The sequence below is a fragment of the Tamandua tetradactyla genome, chromosome 5 (assembly GCF_023851605.1).
Source record: "Tamandua tetradactyla isolate mTamTet1 chromosome 5, mTamTet1.pri, whole genome shotgun sequence".
Lineage (NCBI taxonomy): Eukaryota > Metazoa > Chordata > Mammalia > Pilosa > Myrmecophagidae > Tamandua > Tamandua tetradactyla.
In genome coordinates, this window is record NC_135331.1 from 111,137,170 (window position 1) to 111,152,404 (window position 15,235).

Below are 15,235 nucleotides of genomic sequence, written 5' to 3' on the forward strand. Positions count from 1 at the left end.
TAAAAAGATTAAAAAAAAATAGAAAGATGGGCAAATGGGGATATGAAAAGACAATTCACAGAAAACGAAACACAGGTGGCTTTTAAACATTTAAAAAGATGTTCAGCGTTACAGATAAGAGAAATGCAAACTGAAACTACACTGAGATACCATTTCACACCTATCAGACTGGCAAAAATCCAAAGCTTAACAATACACTCCTGCTGAGGCTGTGGGGACACAGGCATGCTCATACACTGCTAGTGGGAATATAAAATAGTACTATATATATATACACATGGAGGACAATTTGACAATTTCTATCAGCTTATCAAAGCATGTATTCTTTGATGCAACAATTTCACTTCTGAGAATTTATCTACTACCTATGATGTTCAAAATGACTTATATACAAGGTAATATTCTACAGTACAGATTTTTAAAAATAAGTATGAGTTTACAGAAATATCATACATAAAATACAGGGTGCCCACATATCACCAAATTATTAACACCTTGCATTGGTGTGTTACCTTTGTTACAACTGATGAAACCACACTTACAGAATTTTACTATTACTTATAGTCTACGGTTTAAATTAGGGTTTGTTATTTATGTCATACAGTTGCAGGAATTTCTTTTTTAAATTTTCTTCTAGTAACATATATACAACCTGAAATTTCCCCATTTAATCACATTCAAATACATAATTCAGTGTGGTTAATTATGTTCACATTGTTATGCTACCATCACCACTACCCATTACCAAATCCCTCCCATTATCCCAAATAAAACTCTACACATTTTAAACATTAACACCCTATTCCCTATCCCTACTCCAGACGCTGGTAACCTACATTCTAGATTTTGACTTGTGAACTTGCTTATTCTAATTATTTTATATCAAAGAGATCATATATTTGTCTTTCTTTGCCTAGCTTATTTCACTCAACATGATTTGTTTAAGGTTCATTCATGTTATTGCATGTATCAGAACTTCATTCCTTTTTACAGCTGAAAAATATTACATTGCATGTATATATCACGTTTTGTTTACATGTTCATCACTTGAAGGACACTTGGGTTGCTTCCATTTTTTGGCAAATGTCACTAAGAACATTGGTGTGCAAATATCTGTTAGAGTCCCTACTTTCAATTCTTTTGGGTATAAGCTTAGAATTGGATTGATGGGTGTGATGGTTTGAAACTGTTATGTACCCCAGAAAAGACTATGTTCTTTTAATCCGTCCTTGTGGGAGCAGAACTACTGTTGCATGAGACCTTTTGATTAGGTTGTTTCCATGAAGATGTGACCCAGCCCATTGAAGGTAGGTCTTAATCTTTTACTAGAGTCCTTTAAGAGGAGAGAGAGAGCTCAGAAAGAAAATGCCCCGGGAGAAGCTGAGAGAAAGAAATGCCCAGAGACATTTTGGAGACAGCCAATGAACCAGAGGCTGGTACAGAAGGACCAGATGTCACCATGTGCCTTCCTCATGTGACAGAGGAACCCCTGACACATCGGCCTTTCTTCAGTGAAGGTATCCTCTTGTTGATGCTTAGTTTGGACATTTTTATGGCCTTAGAACAGTAAATTTGTAACCTAATAAATCCCCATAGAAAAAGCTAACACATCTCTGATATATTGCATTCCAGCAATATTAGCAAAATGAAACAATGGATCATACAGTAATTTTATACTTAACTTTTTGAGGAATCTCCAAACCATTTTCCACAGTAGCTGCATAATTTTACACTGCCATCAACAGAGAGTAATGTTGTTTCTCCACATCTTCTCCAACTCTTGCAATTTTCCATTTTTTGAAAGAGTAGCCATTCCAGAGGGTGTGAAATGATATCTCATTGTGGTTTTGATTTGCATTTTCCTAATGGCTAATGATGTCAAGTGTCTTTTCATGCTTTTTGGAAATTTGCATATCTTCTTTGGAAACATGTCTATTCAAGTATTTTGGATTGCCTTTTTGTTGCTGTGCTTTAGGAATTCTTCGTATTTGCTGGATACTAAATCCTTACCAGACATTCAATTTCCATTTATTTTCTCCCATTCTGTAGGCTCATTTTTCACTTTCTTGATAAAGCCCTCTGAGGAAAAATAGATTTTTATTTTGATAAGGTCCCATTTATCTGTTTTTTCTTTTGTTCCTTGTGCTTTGGGTGCAAAATCTAAGAAACCATTGCCTAATACAAAGTCCTAAAGATGCTTCCCTACAATTTTCTATTACAAATTTCATAGTTCTAGCTCTTATATTTATATATTTACGTCTTTGATCCATTTTGAGTTGATTTTTGCATGTGGTGTGAGGTAGGGGCCCACCTTCATTTGTTTGCATATGGAAAGTCCATTTTCCCAGAACAGTTTGTTGAAAAGACTGCTCTTTCCCAATTGAATGATCTTGGACCACTTGTCAAAAATCAGTTGGTCATAAATGTGAGAGTTGTTTTATGAACTTTCAATTTGATTCCATTGGTTGTATGTCTGTCCTTGTGCCAGTACCACACTGTTTTCATTACTGCAGTTTTATTATAAGTCTTATGATTGGGGTGTGAGTCCTTCAACGTCCTTCTTCTTTGTCAACATGGCTTTGGCTGTTCAGGGGCTCTTAACCTTCCATGTAATTTGACGATTAGCTTTTCCATTTCTGCAAAGAAGGTTGTTGAAATTCTGATCGGGATCGTATCGAGTCTGTAAATCACTGTGGGTAGAATTAACATCTTAGCAGTATTTAGTATTCCAAACCATGAACACAGAATGTCCTTCCATTTACATAGGGCTTCTTTCATTTCTTTTAGCAATGTTTCGTAGTTTTCTCTGTACAAGCCATAACATTCTTGGTTATATTTATTCCTAAACACTTGATTCTTTAAGTTGCTATTTTAGTTTCCTAGACCACTCAAGCAAATGCCATGAAATGGGTTGGGCTAAACAACGGGACTTTATTAGCTCACAATTTGAGGCTGGTAAAAAGAAAATCCAAATCAAGGTGTAATCAAGGCAATGCTTTCTTCCCAAAGACCAGCATTCTGGGGCTGGCTGCTGATGATCTTTAGCTCCTCTGCCACATGGCAAAGGCACATGGTGTCAGAGCCTAGCCTCTCCCTTCTTTCCTATCTTCTGTCAAGATCCAGCTTCTTGTTTTATGGAGCTTTCTCTCTGAGTTTCATTCTCTTACAAAGGACTCCAGTAATAGGATTAAGACCCATCCTCACTGAGCTGGGCCACACTGTAACTGAAGCAGCTTCATCAAAAGGTTCTACTTACAATGGGATCATGTCAGAGGAACAGGTTATATTTAAGAACATGTTTTTCTGGGGTACACAGAGCTTCCAACCATCAAACTCCACCCTTGGAACCCAAAAGTTATACTTTTTTCTATATGTAAAATATGTTCATTCCATCACAATATCCCAAAAGCCTTAAGTCATTTCAGAAATAATGCTTAGAACAAAGTTCTCATCAAAATTGGTTATGGGTGTTGTTGGTGGTTTGAAGCTTCTTTTTTCTTTTTCTTCTCAGCCTGAGTCATTTCAAATTTCTTGCCTTTGAGTTCACTGTTTCTTTCTTCTGGCAGGTACAATCTGCTATTAAAACACTCATGAGAATTTTACACTTCAATTACATGGTCATCAAGTCCAGTAGTTCTGTTTGGTTCTTTTTTTTTTTTTTAATGAATACTGGGAGCAATATCTACTTATCTTCAGGCGCTCAGAATGATGAGTACATCAATACTTGCTATATTTTAAATCCCTGGATGTTACTGAAGTCACAGATTTATCCATCCAAATATATGGCTGGTTGATTTTTAAAATTTCTATCTCATTGAGATTCTCATATTGTTCATTCATTGCTTTCCTGATATAGTTCTTTCACTGTATTTTCCTTCATCTTCTTGAGCATACTGAAGATCATTTTTTTTCAAAGTCTTTGTCTGGTATGTTCACAATCTGATCTTTTTTGTTGATTTTTTATGGATTTTTATCCTCTTTCTTTGGATGGCTCATCATTTCTGTTTCTTTGTCTTTTAAACTTTTGTTGCAACACTGTACACTGTTAACATTTAAAATGTTGACTCTGGGATTTATTCCCTAAGATGTCTGTTTCTTGAGTTTGTATCCAGTTACAGATCTGAATGAGATTCTGAGTGTAAGCAAACCTAAGCAAAAAACACCTTTCGGTATCTTTGCAAATTGGCTTTGTATTGGCTATGGAGTTCAGCCCTCCTCTCAGGAAGATCAGCCCAAGGTGAATGCATAATGCAGAGTCCTCCCTGTAATTTTTGTGTCCTCCCTGTATCTTGTCCTGAGCTTGTGCTTGTTAGCAGCTTTAGGCATTCCCCTATTTACAGGAGTTTGTATGTACCCCCTCTACTGCTTAGGAAACAGACCTCTCTCTCTTAGGTGTCCTACTACAGGATTAAAGCAGGTAAACCTTTGGCCCAGGCCACCCATCTTAATTGCTTTTTATCTTGCTTTCATTGTCTCAAGCTGCTTTTGCCTGGAGGGCAAATTTAGGGAAGAGGGCATGCCAGAGAGAAGTTTCTCCTGTCAGTCCCTTTCTCAGTGGACCCACAAAGGGGGTGCCAGCTTCAAACTGTACTGGAGAGGAGATGACGGAGAGGCCTGGGAAGGTACCCAGAGCAGCATCTTCCAGGGTTCCCCAGAGCTGGGCTTTCATGACTGGGTACTATTCCAGCAAATGCAGCCCTTCAACTGTCCTTTGCAGCTCTGAGAAAACGTGTCTTTAGGTCTCCTCCACTGCCTTTGTCCAGGGAGGGCTGGAACAATGGCTGTCCTCAGAGCTGGGCCCTCAGTGATACGAAGTAGCTAATGAAAAGCAGTGATCAGGGACTGAACAAACACCCTCCCAACCCCTGTGCCCTTCTCCCACCCCTCCCTGCCAAGGATACTGGGGAAGTAGGATTTCATATCTCTCTCGCACCGGCAAGCTACTTCATGGCCCAAACCTCACTGCCGCCCACTGTGAGAGTTGAGGGTGGGCAATGGTAACCACCAAGTGGAGAGAGAAATTCATTTGCATTTACTTCAGTTTACCAGCCTCTTCCCCCTACTCTTCCCTGGATGCTGTGCAGTGTTCTTCTGGACTCTGGAGCCTAAAAACAGTGGATTCAGACAGCCCCTGCCTGTTTAATAGCTGTTCTGGTAAAGGGACTGATTCCTGGAGCTTCTTACTCTGCCGTCTTCCCACAATTGCCAGTAAGGTCTTTAATCGGCAACTAATGGTAACAACCCAAGTTGCTTCCGTGTAGAGGAGTCTAGTTAAATAAAATATAGTTATAACTACACGGGAGCTCCTCAAATTGTGGCTGTGGAGCAGAAGCATCAACATCACCTCGATGGGTCTTAGATGTGCAACATTCTTGGGCCCCCTCCAGTCCTGTTGGATTAGAATTTCTGGATACAGGGCCAGGAATCTGCATTTTAACAAGATTTCCAGATGATTCTAATGCACACTAAATTTTAAGGAACATCAATATAAATAATAAAACTGTTCATAAAAATAAGAGGCAAGATCAAGAACAGTTAAAACTAATCAGAATAGTGTTTACTTTGGGGAGAGTTATAGATTAGAAGGAGCGTTAGGGAACTAGGAATGCTGCATCTTAATCTGGTGATATTACAGAAAAATATAAACTCATCATCTGTACTTTTAAGAGGATGCACACATTAATGCAGGATTTACACCGCAATAAAATTTCTGAAAATACGATGAAGTTCTCTATATACTGAAGCAAAATGATAGCAAGGATGTACTATTCAGTAAAAAAAAAAAAAAAGCAAGGTACAGAGCAACACATATAGTAGGCCACCATTTATGTAAGAAATGGGGGGAAAGAAAAAAAATATGCATTTGCATAAAGCAGCACTAGAAGACAAGACGAGGAATTCTGGAAGGGTACACAGGAAACAAATATCAGTGACTATCCACCAGCGGCGGGGATGTGAAAAGGAGGGACCACGTGGGAACAAGACCTTCATTTGTGACTTTTTACACAAATTTAAATCTGAAACGTGAGTATATCTTCTATTACAGAAATTTTTAATAAAAAATACATATCTTCAAATTCTTTCTCCTTTGTACAGATAAAACTAAAAAGTGGTGTCTTCTCTACCTTGTCGCTCAATTTTTTTTCTCTTGGAGGTCCAGACCAGGCACGAGCAGAGCTTAGGCTCATTTCTGGATTTGCCGCTTGCCTGTCACATGATCCAGGTACTGTCTGCCTCTTAACCCTTCTGAACAACGGCGATCATGCCATCTACTCTCTCACAAAGCTCTGGCAATAAAACAGATCAATGACTTATCAACTGTAAGGATAACTTTCTCAGGCGCTAAAGAGGCAGGACGGTTACCAAGTATGGATGCGTACTCCCGTTAGGGTGCCTCCTTCGGATAAAGGCCGTAGATGACAATTACACACCACTAACCGAGCACTGACCTCGTGCTGTGTACTGACCACACCTACAAGTCATGTCGCCCCATCCAAAGACGCGGCAGCTGAGGCTCAGAGGCGGTCAGACCCAGCCCCTGGGACCTACGACTAGTTAGGGGTGGAAGCAGCACCCTAAGTGAGCTGTCCAACTGCAAGGAACACGGCCAATCACGCCTCTCTGCTTCCTAGCTCTCCGTCAAATCCCACAGAGCGCCCACTTTCAAACTCCGAAGGCCTGGTCCACTCCCTCGCTGGCCAGAAAAGCGGGGTCGAGGTATATGCGGGGCACGCGGCTTCCACGGGCAGTGACTGCCACCCCGGCCCCACCACACCAGCTGCCGGGCCACTCCCTCTCCCACCTTCCGACCTGGAAAATGTGGTCAGTGGCATCTATGAGCTCCATCATGCTTCTCGGAAGCACGTTCTCACATGTACACACCATACTTGGGCCACCAGGGAGTTAAAGATCTCATTGATGAACCTTCAAAGTTACCATTTTAAGTCCATATGATTTGGAACAGATTTCCTCTAGTTATAGTAAGGCAGGAAGACAGGAAAGGATATTATTAAGCTGTAAAAAGATGTAGTGAAGATGAGGGATCAGATATCGGGGTGAATTTATAAGACCATAACTCTCCCTGTGGTCCTCAAGAAAGAGATGGAACATTCCTAGGTGCCAGGCATCTGCCGCTCCCCCACGGCAGCTTACAAATCTGTGGCTTTCTATACCCCAATCACCCTGGACAGACACCCTAACAATATGCATTCAGCGGGCTGTGGTGCTGTGAAGAATGCCTAAAGCTAGGTGCAAGACATTCAGATTCTTTTATTATTCATTAAAAACCATAAAGGAAAAACAATTCCTCAGAGACACATAAAAAGAAAAACACAAATCAGGCAATTTTTTTTCCCTCAGATAAAAAGTTTCAACAAACCCACCGTTAAAATAAGGACAAGTATTATTTCACTAAGAAGAACAATTAGGAAAAAAAATATGCCAGCTAGAAATGAGAAAAGATTTGCTCAGAAGGTTGAAATAGTAAATGTGGACTGGGGTGCAGGCCAGAGGATGTGAGAGGGGAAGGAAAAAGCAAGCTGATTTAGGAGACACCAGAAGAAAAGGAGAGGGCCAGCAACTCAGACTTCCGGGTCGTCGGGCTGCACCCCATGTTCAAGTGATTGCGGGCTTCATGCAGGTTAACTATTAGCCCAGAGACTCGGTAATTCTCTGTAGTTAAACCTCTAGAAGCTCCACAAATTCTCTGGCTGTGACCAGGAATCAGATAAAATCAATCTAGGTTGGAAGGGGACATGAAGGGGGCTTCTGGGATGCTGGTGATTCATCAAGTTAAACAATTATGATTTGTCCACTTTTCTGCATGACTGTTATACTTACATAACAGTTTACAAGAAAAAAATCAAGTCCAGGGCTGGTGGTAGTCCTGTATCAGCCACTCTCACTCCTTTTGGATGGCCGACCAATAAGACCAGGGACACTGGGAGCTCTAGTTTATTTTCCTCGTATTTGCACAGGGTTATAAGGTCAGAAGGGATCTTGGTGGCTGTTTGGCCAATAATCTCTCCAACAGACTAGAGAGGGCCCAGGATAGTCAGGTTGGGGTGCACCATAGTCATGACCCTGTTTGGCAAACCAGCCCTTTCCAAGCTTCCCTGGACCTTGGTGTGGGATGTGGTGTGTACGTCCATCAAGTCTCTGAGCCTCGGTTCCCTGGGCTATGAAAGAACCGGGTCTAAAGGCTGCTCCAGCTTTACAGGCCACATGGCTGGGCTAAATGGTTTCATGTGTAACCAAGGAAGCCTTCATCTCCAGAGCCACTGCTGCCCACCTGTCTCTTATCCTTCTGTCTCCCACGAGAGGTTCTCTTACAAAGAGGGCCTCAGTTTGATATCTGATGCCACTCTTTCAAGTAAATGGAGTGGACACCAGACAACAGTAATTCCTGTCAGCAAACAAAGGGAACAGGAATGTACTTTGAGCCTGGGACAAAGATTTTTGGCTGAATGAGGCTTTAAAACTATCGTCCGAGGTTGATTTTATGAGCAACATACCTCATACTACAAGGGACTGTGAGAACAATGACCAGGGTTGGTTCTGGGGACCAACACTGATCCACCCTGACCTTTGTTCAGTTGCTAAGATGTTTGTTTCTCACTTGAGAGTCTCTGCACATGCTGACCACCCTGTCTGGAAAGTTCCTTCTTCTGCCCTGACCCACCCCCCCTACCCCTAACACAACTCAACTGCCCCTACCTCCACCCCAACCCCAACTCAGCCTCTCAGAAACATCTTCCTTCATCACCTTCTTGTTTCCTTATTATATAACCTGTATCCGTAGCCAATAATCTGGTATCCTCATCATATAAACTTCACCTTACCACTTACCCTTTACCATCACCCTTATCACAATTATAATTATTTAGCGTATACTTGTTTATTTTCCACCTTTACCTAATAAGTGGTAAGATCCCTGAAATCAGAGATCAATGTAAATTACTTTACACCCAGGACCTGACACAAAGTAGTCACAAAACTGTTTGTCTGGATTGAATAATTAATTTAAACAAACGAAGGCACAGCAAGATGAATGGTGGCATACCTTTAAAACACGTGGGAAGCTCTTTAAGCATAGAGGCTCTGGGTTGGCACTGGAGCATAAGGTCTACATCTCTCATCCCAGGTATGAATGGATACTTTAGAATATTGCTTCTCTAATAACTTTTCTGCAAACAATTTCAAACTCAAAAATCAACTCTTTTATCATGATCTGGTTTCACAAATATGCCCTTCCTATAACACAAGGACACCCTGATCACAAGCAGATCAAAGTATTTGGGGTCCCCGGAATAATACTCTCTCCCGGTAAATTAATAAAGCAGAGTGGGCTATTATCTGCTGTCCCATATAAGTTGACTGCAGGCAGAAATGTTTTCAAAATCCCAGTACAACACCTGATAACTGGTTATCTCTCTATAAATTAATAAATCGAGATTCTGACATTAAAAAAAAAAGAAAAAGAAAAAGCCCATGCATTTTATATTGACAAAAACACTTGGGATATATATGGACTGTAAGTATGAGATGACAGAAGGCATTCTGGCAATACATATATAAAACCTTTTAAACATATATACTTTTTGACCCAGAAATTCCACTAATACAAAGTTGTCCTAGAAAATAATTGTGAATGCATGCAAAAACTTAATCACAAGAATGTTTACTACAGCATGTTTTCTACAAGAGTAAAAAACTGGAAACTCAAACATCCAATAATATGGAATTGATTAAATGACTTGTGGTAGTTTCTACTAAGAAATAACTTGGCAGTGTTTTTCAAAATAATTGAATAGAATAGTAATTAATGGCAAAGAAAAGGTTCATCATATGTTATTAGCAAAAAAAGAAGGTTATGAATCAATACTCCAAAATATCAATTGCAATTTTTGCTGGGTGATAGAATCACGTGTGATTTTCATCTTCTTCTTATGTTTTTCTATATTTTATATATTTTCTCTTAGTCATGCATTAAATATCACATACATGTATTTTGGAAAGAGTTTATTTAAAAATAAATGTTAAAATAGTAAATCATAAGGACAGCTGGGGCTAAGGGGGTCTTGACCTTCTTAGGATTTTTAAGGGATAGGAGTGAAGGAGCCGGATTTGACCTTGTCGTGAACGGCACCGAGCCTCATAATCCAGTGTCCCCACCACAGCTGGATGTACCCTGGGCTGAGCAGGCTTTGCCTTGTTTCCTACAACTGTCACTGGCATTCCCTGGCCAGCTGATGACAAAGTCACGCTCTCCAGTCTCTTCTTTCATGAATCTGAAGTTCTTTTTCTCTCTTGCCAGCATCTCTCAGTCTGACTCTCAGATGAAGAAACTCATGTGGCTGCCAACCTCCTCCCGAAACACGGTTTCCCCCAGAACCTGGTCACGGTGACCGCAGGGGGCAGGTGGGCCCAGAAAAGATTCAAGGCTATGTCTTCTGCAGGGCACAGGTTAAGGGACTGTCCCCTGCCCTTCAGCTAGTAGTCGGGAGAGCCAGGCAAAGAAAAGAATCTCACTTTAAAGTAAAGACAGGCATGCTCCTACTATAGAAGAAAGAGGAGAGAACTAGATTTGACAAACAAAAATTCCTCCTTTATTCATCCCAAGGGCATCAGGCACTTTGCAGATGAAAAGAGAGAGAGGTCTGGTTCCCAGTGGTGTGGCCAAGACCCAAGGCTGCAGACACGCGGCCCAAGGGTTGGGCTCAGCCTACAGACGTGTTGATCTGACCCATACGATGTTTCCAAAATTTCTAAGTTGGTTGCCAACATTAAAGAACCAGGATATTTCTACCTACAATGAGAATTCTTCCACTTCTTAGTGACATTACACAACCGGCCGGAAGTGAGCAGCGGTAGCCACATGCGATGTGCCTTCTCCCCAGCCCAGTTCAGCCATTTATGCAGCGGCCCGCCCCCTCGAATGGACTGGGAACTGCTCGTGAGGACTGTGCTGTACCTGGCGTGACAATAGGCCCCTGTCAGCGCGCGGAAAATACAAAAATGACCGCAAGACATGGAGGCAGCTTACTAGTGCAGCCGCTCTGGTCAGGGGGCCTTAGCGACCGACTGCATCGAGGCACATGCCTGGAGACTAGGGTTTTCCTGCTCCACCAAACCTGTCCGGTGTGGCGCTCAGTCCCCAAACCACGTTCCCACAGCCCACTGAAATATAACATCCTGCCTACTTTCCTCACTGAACATTTATTAAAAGGAAGACGCACTCTTGAGGATGGGCAATGGTTTTGCTGTCCTCGGGCCCTGACTCCAACAGAAGCCAGCATTAGAAGCTTTAGGGAAAGGAGCAGGAGGCGCACAAAGACCCCCATGGTGCAAGGAAACCTCCTTCTCACCCCACAGCTAGAGATCCAGGGGGCACAGCTAGGGGCTGACACTGGATCACTGCTATCTTTAACTGCAGAGGGACGCTGGAGGCTGTTTGAACACCTAAAGAGATCATGCATGTACCCGGGAACAGGAAGTCTTCCAAGTTCTTCAGGGTTAGCAGGGCCAGGGGAGGATTGAGACTAGTGCTTTCCTTACCTGCTGTAGGCACGCTAACGTTATACTGAGGTAAAATAAATAGGAAGGCAGTCTTGGCTGTGACCTGTAAAACAAAGGGGAAAAGTTCCAGTTTAACTTTTCTTTGGGCACATCAAAAGAAACCAGTGGAGCTGACTATCAGTCCCCAGGGCCCTCCCTTTCGACATCCCAGACCCACAGACCTCTCTGAGGAAGGGTTTTACGTAATACAGAGTTAGCACCAGTTTTCGTTCCATTCTTCCTTAATGACATCCCTCCCAATACTTGCGCTAAGGACAAACAAACAAAGCAAAACAACCCTGGGTCCGGGGTGGTACTTGGGCTTGTACTCAATGGCAGATGGAATGAAGTAAGTTGTAGGCTTTGGCAGCTGAGATCTCACAAGCTTAGGCTACAAATCTGTCTGCTATTCATTCATTAAGTATTTCTTATGTAAGTTCTGTAAACCCAGCATTGTTGAAGACAGAAACTAACAGAAGTTGAGGTCATGGCCTTCAAGCTTAGGACCTAGCTGGGGTTTCCCCAGTATTTTGGTTGACTGCACATTACACAGTGCCCCGAAAATCTAAACCTGATCTTCAGAAACAGAGAATTCCAGCTGCTGATTTCACATCTATTCTAGTGAGGGGTATGGGGCAATGCGAAACAGCCCACACACTGCTTTGTTTATTTTGAAAGTTGCCTTTGCAATCCTGGCTGTGCTATGAAAGGATCCCGGCGGTTGCCTACCTATTAATGCCAGATCAGTCCTGCAGCAGTTTAGCCTATACGGGGGGTTCAGGCCTGGGTTCCAGAATCGACCAGCTGGGTCCTAATGCTGACTGCCATTTGCTAGCCACGTAACAAGTGAGCTTATACACGCCTCCCCCCACCCCATCCCCAAGCCTGTTTTCTTGTCCTAACAACAGAGATCCTTGCAGTACCCCCTCGTGGTGTTACTGTGAGAGATCACAAATCAACAAGTTGGGGGCAGTGCTGGCCCAGCTGTCAGTGTTTTTTAAAGCTCCCCAGATATTTCTGCTATGCAGCTGGGGCTGAGAACCGTCATCCACACTGTTCCGGGCCATGTGCAGAAGTGAGTGAGGGGGAGGCCCAGATCAGGCCTTTCCCCGGAGGCATCCCATCTATGAAGAGTTAACACAGAGGTATGAAGGATGCACACTTGGGTGTGGGAGGAAACAAAGAAATGACAGACTCTCCAGGTCACTCCTGGAGCACCCAGGGAGTCACTGTCCTCAGCCTACCCCTGAAGACAATGTTCTCCACTAAACAGAAAAACTCCCCATGTCAACAAGACCAGATGCTCTGCAGTAGGTGTCATTTATCTTTATATGCAGCAATGCACGAGTGTTGTTGTGTGTTTGTGCAGCTGTCAAAGACAAGTCCTATCAAGCTCACGGGGAAGAACTCAGAAGAGAGTACATATAAGGAGCTCTGGAAAAGAGAGCCCTATACAAATACCCAGGTCTTCCCTAAGCCCCACTCCAAACGTTTTATTTTTGGTTTCCCTTACATTTGCCTTTAATAAATATACTAGCAGATTTGCTTTTCTCATTTTCAAAATGTTCTACTTTGGTCCTCAAGACCTTTTCAATATGTTCCCAATCTACCTTTCTAGTTCAATTGCCTCTGTATCTTTAGAACAGATATAATTTGCTTCAGCCAAAATGTTCTACTCACTGCTTCCTTTGGGGGTTTTATCTCCTCTCATATGGCATGTTTCCTTCTTCCTCCATACCCTCCCCCCAAATTCTACTGATCAGAATATTATTCATCCTTCATGACCCAGCTCAACTGTACCCTTTTTCACGAAACCTAACTACTCATAGGGCATGATCTTTTCTTCCTCAGGAGGGATTCTGTGTAATATCCTGCTGTATTATCATTTCCAGACATGTATTTATATTCTCAACAGCTATACCCTTCTTGAAGTTTGCTATCCCATTTTTTGTCATGTTCCCTTTCCAGTGACTAAGCCAGATACATACAGTAAGTACTCAATAAATGCTTACTGAATAAGATGAAAAATCAAAAGCTGAGTCTACTGGCTCACGTCATTCAACAATATTTGTTCCCTCCCTTAGGAGCGACCCCCAGTGCTTCACATGAGCCGTCCTCTCTGTCACCAACGACCTTCTCTTCAAGACCTATCCAGCTGCTAAACCACTGCTGGGACTGGCTCGAGTCCAGCTCCACACGCAGCCCTACCTGCAACCCAGCCATGGTGGCTCTCCCCCTCTGAACTCCACTCACGCCGACCATCCTTGACACAACACACTCCTAACTCTATATCATCTTATATGCCTCCTTCAAGGGTAAGTCTTGTCTTCTCAAACAGACTGAAATCCCTGAGAGAGGAAATCAGAGGAATTCTGAAGGAAATGGGTGAAAATGAAGGAGAGAGAAGAAAGGCAGGCAGGCAGAAAGAAAATATTGACCATACACTCTACCATGCTCTAGCACGAGCCTCTCATTTTATTTCATTCAGGAACGCACTCATCTGTTAAGGCGGTTAAGTGGACTTCCATGGGATTTTGGCACCAATCCCTGTCTAACAGCACCAGGGTTGTCTGAGGGAAACACCTTTCACCAACTGTGAATGGTTATGGGTGTGTGTGTGTGTGTAAATGTGGAGGGAAACTTCTGCAAACCAACTCCCTCCTCAAAGAATGAAGACCCAGAACCTCTATGTAGGATGGGCCATGACTGGAATCCAGCCATGGGGATGCCCTCTCCTGGGGTCTGGCTCTTGGGTGGGAAGGGAGGAAGTGTTGGTCAGTGCTGCCAACCTACCCCGTTTCCTGCTGTGGTTCCTCAGCCCAGACCTTGGAGTGCCCGTAGGTGTCCAGCTTCCCATCACACAGTGAGCCCCTGGACAGTCTCCTCACCCTGGCCAGGGTTTGTTCCTAATACACATTATTCTACGAGTAGAGCACTGATGGTCAACCCAGGCTGCATGTTAGAATCACTGGGGGAGTTTTTTCATCTTTGTTCCCAGGCCACACCCAGGCCAATTAAACCAGACCCATCAGGGCATCCTAGTGCTGTAAAGCTCCGCAGGGCATTCCAACATGCAGCCAACTTTGAGTCCAACCCTCACGATCCTCTAAGGAGACCCTGTCTCAGAATTTCTCTTGTATCCTTCATAGAATTTATATTATTCTGTTTTGAATGAAACCTTGGACTATGTTGATACAACTTGACACTAAGGATTAAAGAGTAAATTTTTTTTTCCAAAAAGCTACATTCGCATTAAATAATGTTCAAATCTTTTTTTTGCTTCTGTTAGAAAGACAAAAGTACAATTCTATTTAATGTAAATGAAACTACTCAAGGTGTAGTTACATCTAAAATGTGGTGGTCAGCCTTTTGTTTACTAATGCTAACATATAAATAAATGGTTACATAATAAACCCCTGCTAGCATATACAAGTGTGTATCATGAATATTTCCTATGAGGTTATCCCTAATGTTTAATACTGAAAAGTCCAGCCAAAATACAATGGGTTCTGTAGGAGGATGTATAGAAATGCGTACAGTATGCTGTTCTGACTTCTCTACTAAAAGAAGAATCCTACTTACACTTTTTTTTTCTTTTTAAGGAAGACAGACATTTGATATATTGGCTCTATGTATAGTCTTACCTTAGCCCTGTATATATTTTAGGTCAAACATGAAT

At 42.3% G+C, this 15,235-nt stretch overlaps 1 protein-coding gene across 3 annotated transcripts in view; it reads right to left on the minus strand.

Moving 5' to 3' along the window:
* Window positions 1-15,235, minus strand: part of TRAM2 (translocation associated membrane protein 2) — a 100,060-nt gene that overhangs the window by 20,750 nt on the left and 64,075 nt on the right. For all 3 annotated transcript variants that reach the window (XM_077162063.1, XM_077162064.1, XM_077162062.1), the window contains one exon: window positions 11,557-11,620. In XM_077162063.1, coding sequence (XP_077018178.1) covers window positions 11,557-11,620 — 64 coding nt within the window. The remainder of the gene's footprint in view (window positions 1-11,556; window positions 11,621-15,235) is intronic.